At 43.1% G+C, this 21,876-nt stretch overlaps 1 protein-coding gene across 2 annotated transcripts in view; it reads left to right on the top strand.

Moving 5' to 3' along the window:
• BRINP3 (BMP/retinoic acid inducible neural specific 3) overlaps positions 1 to 21,876 on the top strand; it is a 195,297-nt gene that overhangs the window by 1,316 nt on the left and 172,105 nt on the right. Inside the window, exon 2 of one of the 2 annotated variants that reach the window (XM_054073473.1) lies at positions 15,953 to 16,238. The exons of the other annotated variant lie outside the window; for it this stretch is intronic. Within the exon in view, the coding sequence (XP_053929448.1) occupies positions 16,003 to 16,238 (236 nt within the window). The 5' untranslated portion in view covers positions 15,953 to 16,002. The remainder of the gene's footprint in view (positions 1 to 15,952; positions 16,239 to 21,876) is intronic. 2 annotated transcript variants of the gene reach the window in all.

The following is a 21,876-nucleotide window of genomic DNA, read 5'->3' as shown; positions in this document are numbered from 1 at the left end:
ACAGGGAAGGCGCTGAACGCTCGCAAGCAGGTAGATGCCAGTAAGAAATAGAGGAGATCTGAATTTACTGCCTGGCAGCAAGCAGGGGACGGGAAGGATCAATGCCCCTTTGCAATACCCCCAAATTGCTGGCTGAAAGGGAGAGGGGGAAAAGCCCGTCATGAGCGAGATCCCAAATCCATCCTTCCTCCAGCTCCTCTCTTCTCCCAGCAGCTCGAACCCCTCTCCTTCCAACCAGGCGTCCTTCTCCCGGATTTTTTCCCGCACCCCACCCGGGCCGGGGAGGGGGGAAGGGGGGTAACCGCGTCCCCTCCGCCGCTCGGAGCCTCCCGCACCGGCTGCTCCGCAAAGTTTGCGGCTGCTCACGCCTCCTTGCCCTCCTCGGCACCTGGGCAAGAGCCTTCCGAAAGCCGCACCTGGTTTGTAATCAAAACCCAAACCACAAACACTTGGGGGGGGGGAAAAGCCCCGAGGTGGTTCTGAGGGATTGTGAGAGCAGCTGGACCGGGAGCATCACCTGCGGAGGGGATGGATGTGCCCCGGAGCGCGGGCGAACGCCCAGCGCTGTGGGTGCAACCCCCAAAGACACGGATTGCAGTTAAGGGAGGCTCAATGGGCGGCTGCAGCGAGCGAGCGTGACCGCTGCCGGTAGCCTCGCTGGTGCCTTTCCAGCGCCCGCGCGGCGCTGGATGACTCAGAGGAAAGCGGGGATGCCAGGCGGGAGCCGGGCTCTGCCTCGCTCCGCTCGCTCTCGCCTTTCAGTGCAGAGCCTGGCAGCTCGCCGCTGCCTCCCCAGCCCGGCTTTCCCCTCCATCACCTCAACTCCCGCTGCCCGAGGGCTTTTCCCACTTCCAAAGGCGGCGGGCAGGGCTCGGGATGGGGGGGCTCTGCCTTCCTTCCCTCGTTCGGGACTCCCACCCGCCCGTCCCTGGGTCCTGAGCTCCCGTCTCTCCACGGAACACAGCACCCATGACCACCCCCGCCTCTCTCCGGTCCCGGGACCCTCCCCTTCCTCTCTCAGGATCCCCCATCTTCCTCTCTTGGGATCCCTCCTCTTTCCCCCCTTCTTCTCCCGGGATCTCCCCCCTCTTCCCCTCTTCCCCTCTTCCCCTCTTCCCCTCTTCGGTCCCAGGACCCCCCCCCCACCAGATCTGAGATTCCTCCCTACACCCTTCCCCAGGGTCTCCCCCCTCCTTCCTCGGGTCCGAGACCCCTCTCTAACTCCCTCCCCTCCCCAAGACCCCCTCTCCGAGGTCCCCCCTCCCATCTCTCCCTTGCCTCTCCCTCACTTCACCCTGTGTCGCAGACCCCTTCCTCCCCTTCCACCCCTCCCCGGGTCTGGGACCCCTCCCCAAGGCCCCCCCTTCCTCTGCCTCCCCTCTCACCCCTCCCTGGGTCCGGGACTCCTGCCTTTCCCCTCCAGCAGGGCAGGAGTGGTGCCCCGCGGCAGGGAAGGGGTTAACTCTGCCCGGTGCGGGTCCCTTCTCCCCCTGTGTTAAAGCTAGTGCGGTGTGACTTGGTGCCCAGGGGATCTACTGAGAGATGGCACCCGCTGGGTGCCTCGCAGGGATGGAGCGAAGGCGAGGTTAATGGGAATTCACCACCGGCACGAAAATACGATGCGTGCGAGCAGTGAAGGATGCGCTGTTGGAGCGCCAGAACCAGCCGTGGGGCCGTGTCAAGGGAAGGCCAGCGTGAGATAGACCTGACTGTGGAAAAACAGGTGCAGAGTAATTCAGAGATGTGCTTTCTCTGTCAGACTGGCTTGTCAGGTACAAAAATAACTTACTTCCTAGGAAAGCCCGTGTCTTACTTCATTTAAATACGGCATCACAAAAGAGTGCTATAAAAAGAAGCGAAGTCAAACCCATACGAGCCTGTATTTTCAAAGACAACAGACTCTGACACACTCGGTACAGGGATAAAGCCGGAGTGGCCCTGCTTACGTCTACCAGATATAAGAAATAACTTTGGAGGAGCGATCCATTTGGATATCAGACTGTCAGTGCTCGGCTCCAACCGTACAAGGAATTACTCATTTTAAATAGGGGCTCTATCGGCTTTTACTGTCAGACCCAGTGTTGAGAATAGAAACGTTTGACTCGCAGCTCTTCCTCTCCATTGCTAAGCATAGCAACAGAACCCTTAGTTGCTGGCCTGTCTAATTATCAGAGTTCTGTTGAGAAACTACCTACAAATTCTTGCCTTCCGCTCTTTTTCTCTTTAAATCTTGTACATAATTTAAGTGGGGGGTGGGTGAAAGAAAGATGTTATATTTTCTGTAAGCTGATCCACCTCCAGTGACAATCGTCGTCCCCAACAGACGCTGAGTTCACCCAGAGTCGCAGTGTTTGGGGTGCTTGATCATGGAATGCTGAAACACTGTGAGTGGAAACGTTAACTAGGAAACATAAAAACAAGCAGCTGAACATTTTGCAGATCTTGCTGCAGAAGGCAGCATTTGTACAACAAGCCAACAAAACAACTTGAGGATCTTCGAGTGATGTAATCACCCCGTCTCATCCTTTCCCTTTTTTTTTCCTACTACTGTCTGAATGGTCTCGTGAAGAATTGATTACAGAAGTCTACTCACCGTTCGCACCAGGTTGTGTCTGGGAAGTTATTTCTTCAGTCACAGGGATTGCAGTGACTTTCCGCTCCTCTCAGTCGCAGGTAGAGACAATGATTTATGGGACTAAAATGTTTTTTACTTCATTTGGATTAATTTGAAATTGAGTAGTTGCATCTGACGCTGATCAGTCTAAGAAATTTCTTGCTTGAGGTGCGACACCTATTGAAAACAAAATCGAGCTCTTTTTACCAGCAAGCTTGCTTCTTCAGCAGGTTTTGAAAATCTAGATGGAACACTGGAAGATCAATCAGTTTATCTAAGGTTTTTTGCTTAGAAGAAAAAGGGAGTGGTGTGAAGTATTAGATGATGCTTTCTGGAAACATTTAAGTATTTTCTAGCTGTCAAATGTGCCTATTGCAGCCCTTCCTTATTCCTCCCAAAGCTTCCTCTCTCCTTACAATCAGAAGTAGGCATTGATTTTTTTTTTTCTCTTCCCCTCTCCAGTAATCTCATATGGGAGCAAAACCACCTGAAATGCATTTTGACAAACAGAGCCGAAATACTTTCAGAAAGGTCGCGTTAAGGAAAAGTGTCCTGTTAGGCTGCTGCAGGTAGCAACTTATCTTGCAAGTTGTCTTGCTCTTCGTCTCCATCTCATCCTATACCCTCATAAGAGAGAGTATTTTTAAAACTAAAATTGCAACCACGTTCTCTTTGTAGGATGGCTTTCCTGTTGTTTGATACGTCTGTTGTTCAGGGAGGGCCCGATCTTGCACAATTAAAGGAGATCAGAGCATTGCTATTAACTTCATTGAAAGCAAGATCAATTTCCCAGATAATAATTTGGAACCAAAAGGAACCTCAGATTTCAGAATAAAAAACCCTGACCATCATGAAGTTGCATGCCGCATACTGAGCACTGTAAACTTTCCGTATCTTAGGATAAATAGCATTAAAATACTAAAGAACTGAAGGATTTTTAACCTGACCGTATGTTGGTTTAGGTCTCGGTAGTTTATCCTCGCTGATAAATCGACATTTTATGTGAAGCTGAGGAACACCGAGAGCTCCGTTTTTTGGAGTGCCCCACTGAGCTGCAGGTGTTCGGTGCCTTGTGACTCAAGTCATCGCACTGCTGAAAACCATAATGTGAATAATTTGGTCTCCTAGCTCTGGCATTAATCATTTATATATACCACAGCGAGTGTGCAGACATAAACATAGTCTGTACGCGTGTGCACACAGATCTCCCCATACCCACCCCTCCACACCCATGGGATGGACGGTGACTCTTCGGCTCTCAGACCATGTGGTTGATTTTTTAGCACTCTTTTTCTTTCCTCTCTTGTGGAAAGTCTCTGCTTGCTCTGCGTGCCACAAAAGAACGCGCCGGCAAGAGGAAAGAAGGGCACTTGCTGCCATGTCAAAGCTTGTCATGTTTACCTAATGAGCCTCTCGCAAAGGCAACAGGTTTTGTTCCACCATCAAAAGAAGATTGACCGGGCAATATAGACTGTTCGCTAAATTAAGACTATTAAACTGTAGTGGTTTCTCTCATAATGAGGTGAGATCCTAAGGCTTGTCAGTCAGGTAGCTTTGCTGTAGCAGTCACATTAATGGTGATTAGAAAATTCTGCTAATTTGCAGTAACACCTTCACTACCACATCTACCAGCACTTGATTAATGTGAAAAGTGGTTTCTAAGGTATTTATTACACATTGCCAAATAGAGGACTTAAATCTAGGGAATCAGATACTCTATACTCATAATCCTGTACTATTTGTGATTTACTGAGAAGTCTGTAGAGCTAATTTAGCTCTTTCAGTACTTCTAAATCTATTTGAAATAACAAAAACATGTGGTTAACTGAACACAGATGACCACTCCAAAGTCAAATAGGATATTAAAATCCATTATAAATATCTTTCTTCTTCATCTTTCCTCCCCTCATTTTTAATTATCCTATTTGAAACCTGCATTTCTAAGGAGGTGAAAAACCCCACGGCATGCTGAAAAATGGTATTGAGGCAGCCCAAGAGTGTATTTTTAATTAGCTATTTTTCACCTAAAACATTATTGATATCTATTCATTAGCAATTTGGACAACAAATAGAACAAATATTTTTCACAACAAATTTTATCTTGAATAATGTTTGGGGTTTTTTTTTTGTACTTAATGCACAGCCCTAAAGGCTACAGTTGCTTAATTTTGAATATGAGGTTTTGTGTACATGTAGTTTATAGGTATATGTGTACTTTAGCATCTTGACAAGGATCAGATTAGCACTCATCTTTATTTATAGGAAAGATTTAAAACAGTGCAAGCAGAATGTCAGTGTTCACCTTCAGTTCTTCCATCCTGAACTGCTGGCTGATCTGCTGGGCAGAGCTGATGCCCACCTCTCTTTCTCAAGAACGTGTAGACGTGCAGCATTTCTTAGATTAATTGCCTTATTCCTTGATTTTGTACCCACTTTTCCAAAGATGCTTCTTTATGTAAAGCAGCATTGTTTATGCAAGTGGCCCCTCATCCTGCTGTCAGCCGCTGGAGACTATGAATTTATTTCACGTAGAGCCATTAGTTGGTGATGGCCATTAGTTGGTGATGTTCTTCTTTCTAATCACTGCTCCTATGGGATATGAATCTGACTCAATTGGCTTAAAAAGTAAACGCTTTAGCAACTTAACTAAATACCTTTTAAGCTGTTAACATATGTTTATTAGATTGATCCATATGATTTGAAGATACGGTAGTGACTGTTTTTGAAAGGTATTCTTATTTTTAAAAGAGTTTCATTGTACTGGTTTGTCTTGGCTAGGCAAAGCCTAGAACATTACCTTTTTTATCAGGCTGCAGCAAAAGAAAGGCTATAATAAAGAAAACCTATGTTCCTCATACTTGGAGAGACTGCAGAGATCTCTAATCTCTAACAAATAGATTGTGTCTCTTACTCTGCACTGAAAAGATACTACCTGGAAGTGTAAAGAGTTTCAGTCTGAGCTTACCACCTTTCTACTAAATCAGAAAGAGTTTTTCCATGAGCTCCAACAAGAAATAGTGATAATTTTGCACGAATGTGGTTTTAGACTAGCACGTACCTGAATTAAAACAATTGGGAGGTTGTAATTTGCGATGAGACTCTAAAGCCCAGACTTCGCATAACACGGTGTTCGCAAGCAAGATATCTTTTAGGATAAAGACTTTTTCTCCTCTCTATTTTTGAAATTTATTCTAAATTCGTCAAAAAAACAGGACTTTTGAGGAATCTGAGGAGTTGCGTGAGATAGGCTGCCCAGTACACATGGCATAAATATTACTCGTACAATCAAGTTTTGTGTATTATCCGTCCTGAGATGTAATTAGGTCCAGACTGTCTTGCTGAAGCTTGAATCTTTGCTCAGCGAGCCATAAAATCCCTACTCTCACTGTAAAAAATTAATAGCTGTAACATGAACATTTAAGAGTTCTGGCTACTGCCCATACACTAGTTACAGGCTAAGAATGTTGCGGCAAAGGGACTTGTGAAAAGTTATACAGCAGTTTACAGCAGGATCATAGGTAGAACCATGGTCTCTTGAACCCTCTATGGGTCCTGTCTGGGGAGCTTGTGCAACAGGTACACGTTGTTTCTGACAGCAGAACAGCGGTGGTTTATGTTGGTTTGTTTTGGGTTTTTTTTGCTAGCTTAAATAGGTTGAAGCTTGGGAACCTGAAAGGAGTTTTAACCATCCATTTACACCAGTTGAAACCCAGCTCCACCATCTGTGAAATGGGCTGTAAAATAGGCTTTGAGCTCTGGAGTACTGAAAAACCTAATAGAGGAGCAAAACAAAAGCATTACCATTCTATCCGATATCAGTGTTAAGAAATAAAATAGATAAACCCATCCATTCTTATTGCAATGGATCCAGAAAAGTGCAGTGAAAGAAAAATGTTACGTCTTTAGATCTTTTCAATGATTAGTTCCAATTGCTGATCTAAACTTTAACCACTCATTCTCACATGGAAAATAAGATCAAGAAGAGTGCAAATCCTTGGTCAGATATCACTTAGCTAAAATGACGGGGCTGTGTCTCATACCTGAGCCAGAGCTCTTAAACGGAAAAAATCATTCCTAGAAATCAAAAACCCCATTATTTTTGTGATAACATTTTGAAACACAAACAGGATTATGGGTTAGATTAGGCAATATCTGAGGGGATGGAAGGACATGAAACTAGGCTGTAAACTGGGTTTTGTAAATAGGTCCTGAGGGTTGCAGTCAATAGAGTTCGTTGCTTCTTTGCTCCTCTTCTGATGGCCGTAGAACAGTTGCACACCATTATTTGTTCTATTCAGTATTGTACAAACAATATTTGCGTTTCATGAGCTTCAAAGAAACTTCTGTTTTTGTCTGAAAGCGATAATTCTTCTCCATCCTTTTCTGAATAGAATCTCTAGAAATAGAAATTTGAAGTAGCCACAAAAGTAGTCGATCACTCTGTTAGTAGAATGAACGTCTTCCTTTTTATTTTATGACGTTTGTATCATCCAAGAAAGTTCTCTATAGATGTTATTCAGGCTTCGCAATACCCTTCTTTCCTGAGCTTATGAATAGAAACTATAATTAAAGACGGCTAAAGGACTTGTCAATGGTTATAAAGTAAAATCAGAGCTATACTTCAAGGTCACTCTGCTCCAGGTACTCTTCTTCCTCTGTAAATTGAATCTTCTTAAGCTTAACAATCTGTCGGCGAGCAAAATTTCCTCCCAGCCCATCTCAGTTGAGCCTGGTATGATTCCTTCTGCATTAGCCAGTTGTACTGGGATTGATCCTCAGACTTGAAACCCTAGAACTAAAGTCTTAGTGTACCGCCTGTAAATGGTTGCCGTTCTAGATGGCAACGGCTGAAACAGCTCTGGGTTTTAGAACTAGCAGAGGGATGAAACTAAACACATAAGAGCTGTTTGTTGCTCTGATGTAGTTTACTGGTAGTAACTAACTTATATGTGTCTTTGTAGGCACGCTTCTTTCGTAGCCAACCAATACTTAGCTGATAAATTGGGCCAGAAAACTGTCTGGGGTCTAATAGCTAGGGATGAAATAGAGATCTGCTCCTAGAATTAGTACTTCATGACTTTCCAGTGATAGTTTAAGTTTAGGCTCTACTCTTGGCATATCCTAAGGACATTGCCGTTGAAACACAACCAGTGGAGAACATTAAGCATTTCTAAGTTAAGCGTTGAGTTTTTAAAAATTCCAGTAAGCTGGAATGCACGTTTCTAAATATCTGTTTCCCATTAGGATTTTCTACAAAGTCGAATGCACCTGTATGCAAAATTTTATGTCGCAGTGATACATGTCAGCCTGTGCCTAAGGAAATACCTAACCAGAAACTCTCCCTGCACTGTTCTTTTGCTTTCCTGTGGCACAGATCTCAAACTTGTTTCAGAGAGAGCTTGTTCTGTTTCCATTCTAACTCTTTCATACCGTCAGATGCTCTAGCTGAAAATTCTTTGATGATTTGGGAGAGTGCTTACCATAACTTGTACAGTAGAAGAAAGACTTAAGACTGAAATGTCATGCACAGTTCTACATGCAAATATTTTTTTTGCACGTGGGACAGTCTGTGTGCACTTGTGCACTGGGAAAGATGAAGATTTAATTCCCTGTGAACTTTGTGATTGTTAGAGTCATCCAGCCTGGAACAGGTTTAAAGCTCTCAGAGCAGCAGGTTTTGCTGTGGCTTCATGGCATGTAGACGTTGGCCATCTGACACCCAGGGCTTGGTCAGGGTCCTGCTTAGCTGTTCCAGAGATTTTTAGCTCCCCATGCGATTCAAGGATGTGTTCTGCCTCCGTTTAAAGATATGAGGAATTGGGGCACCCCAAAGGCTGGGTGGTTTTCTCTCTCTCTCTGTTATCCACCTCCACAATTTGATGCCTCATGCCTTTCCATAAACCGTGTGGCCGAGGAGCACGGCTCCTCCTGGCCCTCAGTGCAGATTGAGGGCTAAAGCAGGAGCTGAGCTGTGACCTGGTGACCTCCAGGCATGTGGGGAGTTGCAGGCAGGTCCAGCCAGGGAGCCTGGGTGCCCATGTGGGGCTGGGGCAGTCGTACGTCGCTGCCCTGGCTGGGGGTGGAGGTCCAGGAGCCCTCAGTCACCCTAAGGCTGGGTTCTCCCTTCAAGCACAGATCCACTCGTTAGGGCAGAAAGACTGAAAATGCAATTTGGGGTCGCTGCCTTGTGTCGTCAGCTAAGACATGTAAGGATTAATAGATTGAAATTGGATTAATCTTGGATTAATAGATTGAAAATGCACCTGAGGGAATTTACACACCCTAATCTGGGCAACAGAGAGGGGAAAAAAAAAGTCTTTTACAAATATCAGACATTAAACCAGCTACTTCCACATACCTGGCAGCAGAGCATCCTCCAAGGACTGAGGAGACTGGCATGAGCCCTGCCGGGATGCAGCGTGGAAGGCGCATGGGTACATCCCATTAAATACTCAGAGGCACTTGCAGGAGTGAAATTCTGCAGGGACAGAGCAAACACCTTGGCACATTCCGTGGGCAATAGTTGTAACCTGCGGCAGTCAGCTCTCACGTTTCAGACAGACCTGATGATGGCTGCAGAGGTCGAGCTGACACACGCTCTCTCTTTCTGTGCATGCATTTTATTTTTGCTCCTCTGAAGGCTCTGATGAGGAAAAAAATAGCAGGATTGCTTTTACAAAAAAAAAAAAATAAAAATCAGGCATCCTGTTTGTTCTCTGTTTCAGTTTTGGGGGGTGTAGTTGTAGGGGTCTTGTCCTTGTCTCAGATAGAGAAGAAAGCTGATATCTGCAGTGGATGATGCTGTATTTGAACAAAGAAAAGGTGTTGCTTTAGGGTGTGTGTAGTCAAAGCAGATACCATGACCTGATATGAGGATTCCACTTGTTTTTCAGCCTGGAATATAAAACTCATTTAAGGCTGTTAGACCTAGAATTCTTCTTCTCCTTTCAGAATTGCCAACAAATCTGCTTCTGAGTCTCTGCTGAGGACAGTTCCTAGGTCAGAACTTATTGGAGCTCACAACGAATAACAGAGAACAAACTGAATCAGCCCCCCTCACTGAAAATCGTGTTGACAAATATGTTTTGTCTATCCAGATAGCTTCTATTTCTTGCGTAACAGCTCAAGCTGTACCCTGCAGCTTGTGTGTATTGGATCTGGTGGCAGGGAGAGCTCTCGGTTCTTTAACTCCCCAAGCCCCTGTTCTGGTTCTTTGTTCTACCAAGGTACACGCTGGCTCTTGTGTTTCTGCACGAGCCTTCTGGTGGTGGTTGAAATGCATGAAGCCTAACCCCTGTCACACAGCTGCCGATGGACACGTGACAGAATAATCCACCTCAGGTCACGAAGGAAGTTCAGCTTGGGAGAGTTTATTCGGTAGATTTGGGTATCTTCCTGTTAAGAACCGGAATCCGCGCGGTGACTGAGATTAAAGCACAAGCGAAACACTCGTTTGCTCTCTCCTGCTCTGTAGCTGATACTGATTGCACTGCGTTCTGCTCTTCTCTTCTCCGGCGTGTCATCAGCTTCCTGGCTGTTTCATTTACACTGGACTGGGAGAGGATGTCAAGGACAGGTGCCTCCCCAGCTTTCCTTCATTTAAAGTTGTTAACGTGAAAAATTGCTTTTCTGGGAAAAAAAAAAAAATAAAATCCCTGATTATAGCACAGTGTTCTTATGACGAGGTCCTGGAGTGTTTTGCAAAGGTGGACAACTTGATCATCACACTTCAGATGTGGAAGTGAAAGCACAAAGATAGAAAGTGATAAACCCATGGACTTACAGCAGATAAGGGTAATCTCTGAGACTCAGACTATTGCGTTATTCGTCATGTAAAATTTCTTTCAGTTTTTCAGTGTCAAGATACCTTTGAAAAAGCTAGTCCTGACTTATCTTGCCTTCTGTGAGCTTTGCTTCTTTCCATCCAGTGAATAAAACGTTGCTTCTTGCCATTGATTCAAAGTTGAAGTCTCTGGTAGCGTTCCTGAGGATTTTGTGCAATAGAAGATAAAGAATTTCCTTCATTCCAGTTTTCTGGGATGCACAATCTAAAAGAAATATCAGGTGTTCCTTGTTAAACCTAGTACGATATTTCATCACAAGCAGTGACCTTGAAATCCCTAAGACTCATAAGCGAATGGAGAGATGGAGTAACAAAAACCTCATAAATGATAAAATTATGATCTTACTGAAATCTAACAACCTACAAACAGACCTGGTTGTGTTCCCCTCATCTGTTCTCAGCTTGTTTTCTTTGTTTGATTTTAAAGGGATATATACTTATTACTTCGATTAGTTAAATAAAACTAGGCTTTGCGTTTTGCGCAGAAGTGCATCGTCTTAGAGCTATTAAGGTTTCTAACATTTTGTGAGAGATGAACATGGTGTTTTCTGATAACTCAGTTATTACTTTCCTTTGAAAGGATGAATCTGAGAATAACAATCTCAAGTTTTTATTTCATCATTATGGGAAGTTGCAGGCAGGAGGATCCCCCTTCAGCGTAGAGGAGTCTCTTCTTTCCAGGAAAAGCTGGAATGTTTCAGCATTTTCACAGAATTCTAGCGAGCATAAATACCGAAGGGCTTCAGAGAGATCCTCATCTTCTGCACCATCAGAAAGAGGCAAAGAAGAAGAGGGAATGAGGGAGCCAAGGATGTGCTTGTCTCTGTGATGCTGCCAGACATTGTGAGGGCATTGTTCCAAGCGTAACAGAGGGGAGGACATCTCAGACCAAGGCCACAGCACCTCCCAGACCTGTGTAACAATGAGAAATACTGATCTTATTAAAAATCTCTGTACCTATGCGTACAGTCATTTTCATTTTGGTTCTTGAGAACTGCAGGTGTAGATGTGGCCAAAAAAGACATAGGCTTTGTTGACTCTAGTCTAAAAAGTTACTCCACTGGTGAACCAAACAGCAGCTGTCTGCTGAGTACCTGTATCTCTCCTGCATCCTAGCTCATCGGTAGCTGTATCTCTCCTGCATCCTAGCTCATCGGTAGCTGTATCTCTCCTGCATCCTAGCTCATCCGTAGCTGTATTTCTCCTGCATCCTAGCTCATTGGTAGCTGTAGCTCTCCTGCATCCTAGCTCATCGGTAGCTGTAGCTCTCCTGCATCCTAGCTCATCGGTAGCTGTATCTCTCCTGCATCCTAGCTCATCGGTAGCTGTAGCTCTCCTGCATCCTAGCTCATCAGTTTTATACATCACTCTCACCTCTTAGGAAAAAAAAAAAAAAATGGTTGAGTGCAGTAAGGTTACCACAGATTTTTTTTTTAAGAAAATTTTATACTCTTGTAGGAGGGTTTTAAACTTGTTGCTTTTTCTTGAACATTGCCATCCACACAACTGAGTTGGCCCTATGTTATTCTGTATATCTTAATAACCGTGATTTATCAATTCATATTGTGTAAGGAGGAGAGTTCAGCCCACAAATCAAGCAGAGACTTCAATGTGTATTTCTATTTTAGCAGCAGCTTAGTGGGTTCATAAATTGCCCATTTGTGATTATATACCATTTCAAGTGTTAAAAAAAAATGTTTATATGAAAAAAGGAAGACTGAATGTGGTGGGTTTTGCCCTACAATAGGATGGCAACAAAAAGACTACAGAGTTCCTACATTCTTGTTCAGGACTGAAGCTTGATGAAATTTGTCTCAGTGGCCACAATGTTTGTTTTATGCTTGCTGGTACTGTATTCTCAGGTGGTGTAAAGGCATGGATTTAACCAGTCTTCAGCAGCCTTTACATGGTCATGAAAATTAGGCCTTTCCAAGAGATGCTGAGTTACATTCATTCTATGGTAAAGCCAGTGAGGGAACAAGAGATTTCTAGCAAAGAAGAATTTAGCCCGTTATGTTTCTTGAACTCAGTCTTGCCTCAGATTTTAGAAGGACTGAAAACTTATTAGCATTTGCAAGAGGCAGCTGGGTGAAACCCTGAGGACAAGAGAAAGTAATGGTGCTAAGCACCTATACCTGATAATTGTCCTTTAAACTAGTGCAGTAAAGAGGCAGCACGGTGACATGACAAGTTTTGTTTGATTTGTCCTCTCCATAGAGCGTCTTCTCCACTTTAAAATCCACCACCTCTGTTACTTAATAGGTACTCATTCATGTTTCAGCTTCCACATCCCTCCCTGAAACCAGCAGGTGCTCTGCCACAGATTTAATGCAGATCGTTCCTCCCTGGAGTTCGGTGGTGGCGGTTCTAACTACGACCTTTGTACGTTCCACGTAGAATCATAGATCGTAGAATAGTTTGGGTTGGAAGGGACCTTCAAGATCATCCAGTTCCAACCCCGCTGCCATGGTCAGGGACACATCCCACTGGATCAGACTGCCCAAGGACCCTTCCAACCTGGCCTTGAACACCTTATAGTCTTTTAAAAATTGTTTTCAGAGCATTTGCATTCATTAGAGAATTTGAGTATTTAAAATGTTGAGATATTTTTCACACCGTAAATTTAGGAAAATTCCTTCATCTGGAATGTTCTAAATTATGTTTCAAGAAGAGATACACATTTAAATCCCTCTGATGGTTTTAAAAAAAAAAAATCTTGGGCTTGGTCTTTTCATGCTTCGGTTCCATATTTCTTGAATCAAGGTAAAAATTTGCCTCCCGAAGGTGTTGTGAGAATTAGTGCTATGGGGACTGATTCCGGACAGTATGGACAGGTGGATAAGTATTAGAAGTGCACATATGATTGCACTCTCCCTAAAGACTAGCTTTGTATTTATATTCTTTTGGAAATTACCTTCTTTAAAACAAGGAGATTATTTTCTTCTGTACCTACAGACTCTAAAAGTTTTTTGCCAGTGGTTGATTTATGACATGCCAGGAGGTGTAGCAGTAAGGCAAGCGCAGCACAGGGCTCTTTACTCTTCCTTTTCAAGTGCTCATTTGGTTTAGTTTTAGGAAGATGCTACATATACAAAGTAATTAATTTTCCAATCCTAATATTATCATTTTAAATTCAAAAGGGACTCAATTAGTCATCATTACAGTTTAATGGCCTGAAACACTTTAGTGTTAATAAGTACTCAAAAAAGTAAACTCCTACCTCTTGTAATTTAAACCATTACATGATTTTTTTCAATAGAAAAGATAATTTAGGAAACACAGAACGTTATGTCTTAGCTAGCGGTTTTATAACAGCAGTAGGTATGAAAATTAAAAGTCTCATTTTGCCCTTTGTGGCTTCACATAATGTAAAGAAATTATGCTCAGGGTCTTCCCAGTCTATGAAAGGGTGATGGAGGGGAACCAGTACGCCGTGTGGGACAGGTTTTTCCCTGACTAGTCGAAAGGAGAGGGATGGAAGCATTTGTAGATTTTCACTCTGTTGTCATGCAGAGGGAGGTCTGGCCTGTCTCTAAGTGACCGACACATCTTCTTCGTTCTCATGGAGCTGACTTCTAACAGGACCTGGCAACCAAACCATCTTCATTGTTTTTATGGGCCAGGAGAGCAATCTGTTCCCTTTCTTATTTGCTTCAGATCTCTGCATGCTTTTACATATGATACCATGAAGGTTACGCTATCGTGTAAGCTACATGAACTGCAGCCTGTGAAAGAGTAAAAGCACCGGTCTAGGGAGAAGATATTGAAACTTTCTGCAGTATACGCCGATCTGCAGGCTTTTTGTATCTAAGCGATTGCTTAAGTGTATAAATAAAAGTTAGAAAGCTCTTTGCTGTAGGCTTCTGGGATCTCATTTTGAAAGGATTTATAAAATCAATGCAGTCTGTGTTTTATGATCATTTATGATCGTTTATGGTCATCAGCCAATGTAATCACTTATGGTTCCAACTCAGTGCTTTGTCACACACTCAGAGTGACGTACACCAATGGGGTCTTCTTTTCTTTAGCAGGAATACTTACACGTTTATTGTTTGCAGAATCAGGTCCAAATGTTGGAAACAATTGCATTTGTGCTAAGAAGACAAAAGACTTTGACTATTTCTTGGGTTATACGGACGGATGATTACGTTCTCAGACTGTAAATTCATGTTGGTTTGCATGAACTTCCATGCTTTTCTGGAGGCAGTTGACTTCCTGCAACTGACTCTTCAGAATACTAATGACTAGAATATATGCACAGAGCATATTTATTCAGCTACAGCATTTCCATTATAATGGACGGGTGGTACTGAGTGTGCAGTTGCAGAACTGTTCTATTGGAAGCGTCCTTCATTTAGGGTACACTTACAAATTAAATCACTGATGGTAAAGAAAAGTCTCACACCAAGAAAAAACGTAGCAAAGAACGCTATAAAAGTATCATAACGAGTGCTGTTTTGAGTGAATGTGAATTAAAAAATCATTTTCCCTGTAAATTCATCATCTAGAAAAATGAAAGCTCTCGCATTAATGTATTTAAATTAATTCTGTGCTGTTTTACCTTATGCTGAAAACTAGAACTGATTGTTTCTATGTATTGAGGAATTTACATGTCTTTTGGCATTTCCATATTTTTGAGAACTTCATGCTCTTGCACAGATGTTTTCAAAGAAATCTGAGCAGAGTTTGGAATCATTATCGCATTTCACTGGTATGGGGGTGAGGCAGAGAGGGAAACTGTGGCTTGTCTTCACTAAGTTCCTTCATGAGGTTAATCCTTGATTTTCGATTGGGCACCCGAGTAATTGTTTAGTCTTAATTTACATAGCGTTTCTGGGCTGATCCATTGGGTTGGAGTGAATGGGACTCCAACTCAAGTGCTGCTGTTACTCAAAACTGTGTCATCTGGAGCTTGAATAACTCGCTGAACTCCTCACTGTGAGTAGCTCCAGCGCTATTGATCACTGCAGGCTCTCCATCCAGCTGCGCTGGCTTGGACAGGATAGCAGGAATCCATTAACCATCTTCGTAGTGAAGGCAAGCCATTCAGTGACCTTTCTAAGGGCGTAAAAAAAAGAAAGCGATCTGAGTCTTCTGCCTATCATCTGTTTTCTGTCCAGTGTCTGAACTGCGACATAGACATTGCTGAATGGTTTTATACTGATGTTAACAGGCAATAATTCTTGTGTTGCTTATTTTTCATTAATGACTAGCATTATTGGAAAAAAGCCCCAACAATCCCTCCCCTGACAGTTTGTGAAGGTTTCCCTTCAACAGTAAATATTATCGCTGATGATGTTAATGAAGACATTAGCTTCACAGCATTTGAAGTACTGAAACACTCCACTGTTAACTAGCCTAGTGGGGTTTATGCTAATGTAAAATGTAATAAAGTAGAGGCCACTATCTCTTTAAGCTGAAAGAAAGGAAACTTGTTTCTACTTCCAAGGGATGCCTAGTGTGTGCTTATCTAATTGACTGTGTATTTTGTCTAGGTGTTGAGGGAAAGCTAAGAGAATGAAGGCTCTAAGTCCCCAATGGAAGCATGATATGGCGCTGCAGTGCTGGTGCTGAATTGTTCTCTCTGATGGCTCTATGGGAGTGGATAGCACTGAGTCTTCATTGCTGGGTTTTAGCAGTTGCTGCTGTTTCGGATCAGCATGCCACAAGCCCCTTCGACTGGCTCCTCTCTGATAAGGGACCCTTCCATCGCTCACAGGAATACACAGATTTTGTGGACAGAAGTCGACAGGGATTTAGCACAAGATACAAGATTTACAGGTATGAAGCAAAGGGAAAGCAATTACAGAGATAATATCCTTAGCAGCTGTAAATAATCAACAGGGGTTTCCTTAAGGAAAAGTTTCAGATGTGGGGACGATTCCATAGACGCAAAGTTCATTGCTGAAATATATGCAAGGCCGTATATATGCACTGTGTGTTACGCAAATGCCTGCTTGTGTTGTTTCTGTTTTGTTTAAAGAACTTTGGGGTACTGATTATGTTTGCTTTGGAAAACGTTGTTTATTACCTACCTCTCCTCTGCCCTAGTGACGTACTGAAAAGTGTCCTGAGGTATTCAGACACCACTCTTGATTGCAGAGGGCTAATGTGGAACACTCGTGACCATGCAGCAATTGCTTTCAGTGTGGCTCAAGACAATACGCTGAGACTTTAAGGATGAAATTGTGGTTCCATGGGTTCTGCTGGCAAAGCTTGGGCTTCATCGTACACATCGGGGCAGTTCAAAAAGTTTCACGTTAGTTTATAGCAGTGTTTTGAGAACCAGTTTTCTCATCCCTGAAGGACTGAGCAGTGAGAGCCACTGGGATATTTTTATAGGAGTTGCAGGTGTTTAGTCCACCACAAAACTCAACATTAGGGTCATCTGATTCAGACTGAATGGGGGAAAAAGAGAAAAACCTCGGTCTGCTTGGGAATTTGTGCCTCGCTGGAGAATTGCTTTCATGATACATTTGTAACCTGTCATTTTCCACTCTTTTTGAGACAGCACTAGTGAAATGTCTTCTTAATCATTTCTGAGAGGTATAGCTCAGTAACACTGAATAGATTTATCAAGGACACGGGGATGAAACGGAGAGTTCTGTTAATAGTAATGACCTAATGGCAAATAGGAGGGGAGAAATGGAGGAGCGTGAGAGATTAAGGACTGAGAAAACAAATCTGTTAACCGAGAGACTTTTTGCACTTCATTTTATTATAGATCCCTCCTGGCAGCAAAGAGAAAGGAGTGGCAATGGGGCAATACTTCCCTATTAACCCTCCAACCTATAAACACAGACCATTGTCCAAACCGAAAGACACACACAGAGATTTATTTTAAAACCAAGAAACCGCTTGTGCAAATTTCATACCTATTTTAAACTGTTATTCCCTGCCGGCACGCAGCTCTTCAGAAGAAGGTCAGGGTGATATATGCCTGTATGTATATCATATTGAATTTAATGTCCAGTGGCCTGGGACAAAGCTGCTGGTCTCAGCCTGTGAAGATTATATTTTTAAGGCACTTGCTTTATTTTCCTTTCCTAAATGCGTGCAGTAGAGGGCACTCTGTTGCAGGTCAATTTTGCAGTGAGCTCCTTTGCCATATAGAGAGAAATTAAACACATTTTGAAAATAAAGGGTGATTTGGAAATATGCTTGATGAAGTGGCTTGTCTTAACAGAACAGCATTGCCCAATATTTACTGCATTTTAAAAGCCATCTGTCGGGAGCAATAATGTAAAGCCAATAATGCAGAGACTGAGGCAGCATATTTTATTCCTATTATTCTGTATTAGTCAACACTGAACCAGAATTATCTTGCTAAAAACATCAAAGATGGAACTATATTTCATTTTAGCTCTTTCAATCAGGTATTTGATGATTTTTCTTGTCTCAGCCGTCATTACAGAAACATTGTTAAGTTTTCTGGATCCGTAATCATATCTATAATATTTATTTGGGTTTGTGCATGAGTTTCAACTGACTTGACTTTGCACAATCCAACAGAAAGTGTTTCTTGTGTTGAACCAGCAAGTCTAAAGGGGTGTGAGCTACCAGAATGAAAGGAAAAGCTGCATTCTTTGATTTAGTTCTCCGAACACGGACCTTACTGCAAAGTCTCATTGTGAAATACGGTCCCATTAGCAAGTAGTGCAGAACATGGTGACCTTGTTACGAACCACGCACTGTAAATTTAATCCCTGTTGCTTTCCTATGAGCTTTCCCAGGCTGAAGGATGGGTGAGTCTAATTGGTCTGTTCATTCCCTCAACTGTCTTTTACCTAATAAGAATGATCCCTCAGGGACGCAGGCCTGATTGGTGTGGGGAGATAGGGAAGGGGAAAAATCAGGCTGGCGTGGACGCAGCGGGATGATATGAAGAAGCAGGAAAGGTGCCACTCCAGAGATGCCAACAGGAGGGTCTCCTTTCCCTTTGCGCTTCACTTCAGCCCTTGATGGCCACAGCTGAGACCAGGCATTTTAAGAGTAAAGGGGAAGGAAAATCATCTCCCTCCATCTCTCCAGCAGCTGAGAGAGCTGGGGTTGTTTAGCCTGGAGAAGAGGAGGCTGAGGGGAGACCTTATTGCTCTCTACAACTACCTGAAAGGAGGTTGTGGAGAGGAGGGAGCTGGGCTCTTCTCCCAAGTGACAGGGGACGGGACAAGGGGGAATGGCCTCAAGCTGCGCCAGGGGAGGGTCAGACTGGATATCAGGAAAAAACTTCACAGGAAGGGTCATCGGGCACTGGCAGAGGCTGCCCAGGGAGGGCATGGAGTCACCATCACTGGGGAGGTTTAAAAGATGGGTAGGTGAGGTGCTCAGGGGCATGGTTTAGTGGCAGATAGGAGTGGTTGGACTCGATGATCCAAGAGGTCTTTTCCAACCTGGTGATTCTATGATTCTATGATTTTAATATCCATGCCAGGTCACGCAGAAAATGACTGAAGACTGTTTTTCATTATTTTCATTGTTTTAATAGCACAAATGTGGCAAGTAGCTGCAGGCTGCCTAAAGGCGCACCTCGCCTTTGGGGAAGGAGCTGGCTTCAGAATCACGAGTTGGGCTGTGACGAGCAGGAGCTCTATTTCCATGTCTGCAGGACAATGGCACCCAAGCCGTAAATGGAAGATGACCCATGGTATCTTTGCCCAAACCAAGTACTGCTGCCCATGGGGATGAGCTCAGGATGACCAGCCCAGCACTGGGACCGAGTGCTTACCATTCATAGGAATCAAATGGTCTCAATAACATAAAACCACCAGTAAGTTGCACATACTGCAGGTAGTTAAATACGTTGGAGGAGATTTCAGCAGGAGACTGCTGCATGACTTCCATTTTCCAACAACAGAACAATTATGCAGCAACTAGAATGATATTTGGATTCCCATTACTTTTTTTCCCCTCTTTGGCAGTCTCAGGCGAGGCAGTAATGATGTAGAAGGAAAAGAAAATCTCAAGTAGTTAACTTCCCTCACTTATTTTTTTTTTTAATTTCAAAATAACATTCCCTGTTCTAATCGAGATCTTATTAGAAAGCAGAGAATACGTGTTGTTCTGCTTTTGGTTAAATTGGACAGTGCGTATTTATGTAAATACCAAAATGCCAGAGATGAAGGCCTTCATTCCGCACCATTGTTTAACACTGATTTGTCTGGGTTCAGGGTCACATCCCACAGGCCCATGAAAGATATGGAATGATTAAAATCCAGATAATAAGACAGAGAACTGGAAAAGCAGGTATTAAAGAGGACATCAAAGAATGTTAAAATGAAGATTAAGCAAAACTTTATAGAAACATTGTCATTATTTCTCAGCTACTGAGTAAACCAGTGTTGTGCTACTTGTTTTATTCATATCAGCTGCGTGACAGGAGACAGATTGTTTTTAATGTTTAGTTTCACCTGAATATATATGGCAATTGTTTTCCATAATGTCCAGTTATTTTTTTCCATTCTTCACTTATATAGCTGTTTGCGTTTAGAATAGATGGAGTCCAATTTTTGTATCGCCCTGTGGATTCTGTGGTAGCATTTCTGTGTTTCTCTGGTGTTTGCATGCCAGTGAGGCAAAAAGCAATTGATTGTATCCACCATCCCTGATCGCTATAGACAAGGGTTCCTCTGACTGTGTGTTGTGAATGGTAGAGATGAAGCCAAAGGCTGGCACTGAGGAACACTTATTGACTGAGCCCGCTTTCTTATGAGAGGCCTTAAGTTAACCGTAATATGTTTTTTAAAGGTAAATTGGATTTATCTCCCTGTCTAGCCTACAGAGGATAGACCAACCACGGGATAAAAAGAACTGATGCATCCAGTATGGGAAGGCAGCAGGATGAAAAACCTCCTGTCCCCCGTATTTTAATCTATACGTTAAAGATCAGTTATGTCCATGGGCAGAGAAGCTGCTTCTGTAGTGTGCGTGGCTCCCTGAGGAGAGGACCTTTCAACTTCACAGGGTAGAACTGAAAGAGACAAATAGATATGTAATAATAATGGTTTTATGAGGTATTGCTGAACACTAAATAATTGCAAGTGATGTTACCAATAAGGTGAAAGTGGTGGGTTGGTTGTATTGATTATGTGGCAGTCTGGTATTCCCTCTAGTTCTCTAAAGGGAACCTCCTGCACGAAATTTAACAATAGCCACAGGTTTTGGTGGTGAGATGTTTTGGTGGTGAGATGTTTTGGTGGTGAGATGTTTTGGTGGTGAGATGTTTTGGTGGTGAGATGTTTTGGTGGTGAGATGTTTTGGTGGTGAGATGTTTTGGCGGTGAGATGTTTTGGCGGTGAGATGTTTTGGCGGTGAGATGTTTTGGCGGTGAGATGTTTTGGCGGTGAGATGTTTTGGCGGTGAGATGTTTTGGCGGTGAGATGTTTTGGCGGTGAGATGTTTTGGTGGTGAGATCTTTTGGTGGTGAGATCTTTTGGTGGTGAGATCTTTTGGTGGTGAGATGTTTTGGTGGTGAGATCTTTTGGTGGTGAGATCTTTTGGTGGTGAGATCTTTTGGTGGTGAGATCTTTTGGTGGTGAGATCTTTTGGTGGTGAGATCTTTTGGTGGTGAGATCTTTTGGTGGTGAGATCTTTTGGTGGTGAGATCTTTCGGTGGTGAGATCTTTCGGTGGTGAGATCTTTCGGTGGTGATCTGTGAAGAGAAATGCCAGGAAAGCACCTGGATGGCTGCTGAAAACCTCTCAGTTATTTGGGATGCTGTGTCAATATTTTATGAAAGGTGGCTCCTGTAGTTAACACCAGTAAATATTTTGGCAAGGAAAACTGAGTTTATAATTTGTTATTTAATACACAACGGGAGCACTGTGCCTCGTATGTAAATCAGCTACCCAGACAAAGGCATTTAGATTGAAACAGAATGAGAGGAGAAGTTACCAGGATGAAAAGAGTGATTGTAAAATTATGCAAAGAACCTGCTTTGTGTCAGAAGAAGTAATTTCTACAGAGATAGGGAAGTATTCATGCCATCAAATATGGTCCCGAGGAAATCTCCTCAGGGATACTCTGTAGTTTTGTTGAAGTGAAATGATTTAAAATCCAAAACAGATGTGAAAAATCAGGGAAAGAAGACCCCAGCTTTTTCTTTTAAGGTGGAAGTGTTTGGCACATTTCGGGGGCGAGGAAGAGAGAGATGAAAGAGGATACAATTCTGTCAATATTCAGATCATAATGTGAGGTGAACTATTAAACCAAAACACTGTCATACATGCGAACTAGCACAAACGGGCTGTGAATAAATTTAGACTGGCAATTCAAAAAGGGTTTCTAATCATTAAATAGTTCTGGGACAGATTCTGTTAAAAAAAAACTGACCAATCCTGTGCAGAGGCGGAACAGGTTATAAGATGCAGTGCTTATGATAGGGGGTGAGGTTTCAGTAGCCATTGAAGCCCCTTTGAGGTGA

Source organism: Cuculus canorus, chromosome 8 (genome assembly GCF_017976375.1).
Source record: "Cuculus canorus isolate bCucCan1 chromosome 8, bCucCan1.pri, whole genome shotgun sequence".
NCBI lineage: Eukaryota > Metazoa > Chordata > Aves > Cuculiformes > Cuculidae > Cuculus > Cuculus canorus.
The sequence above is the reverse complement of the archived record's forward strand: the minus strand, read 5'-3'. Positions and strand labels throughout refer to the sequence as shown.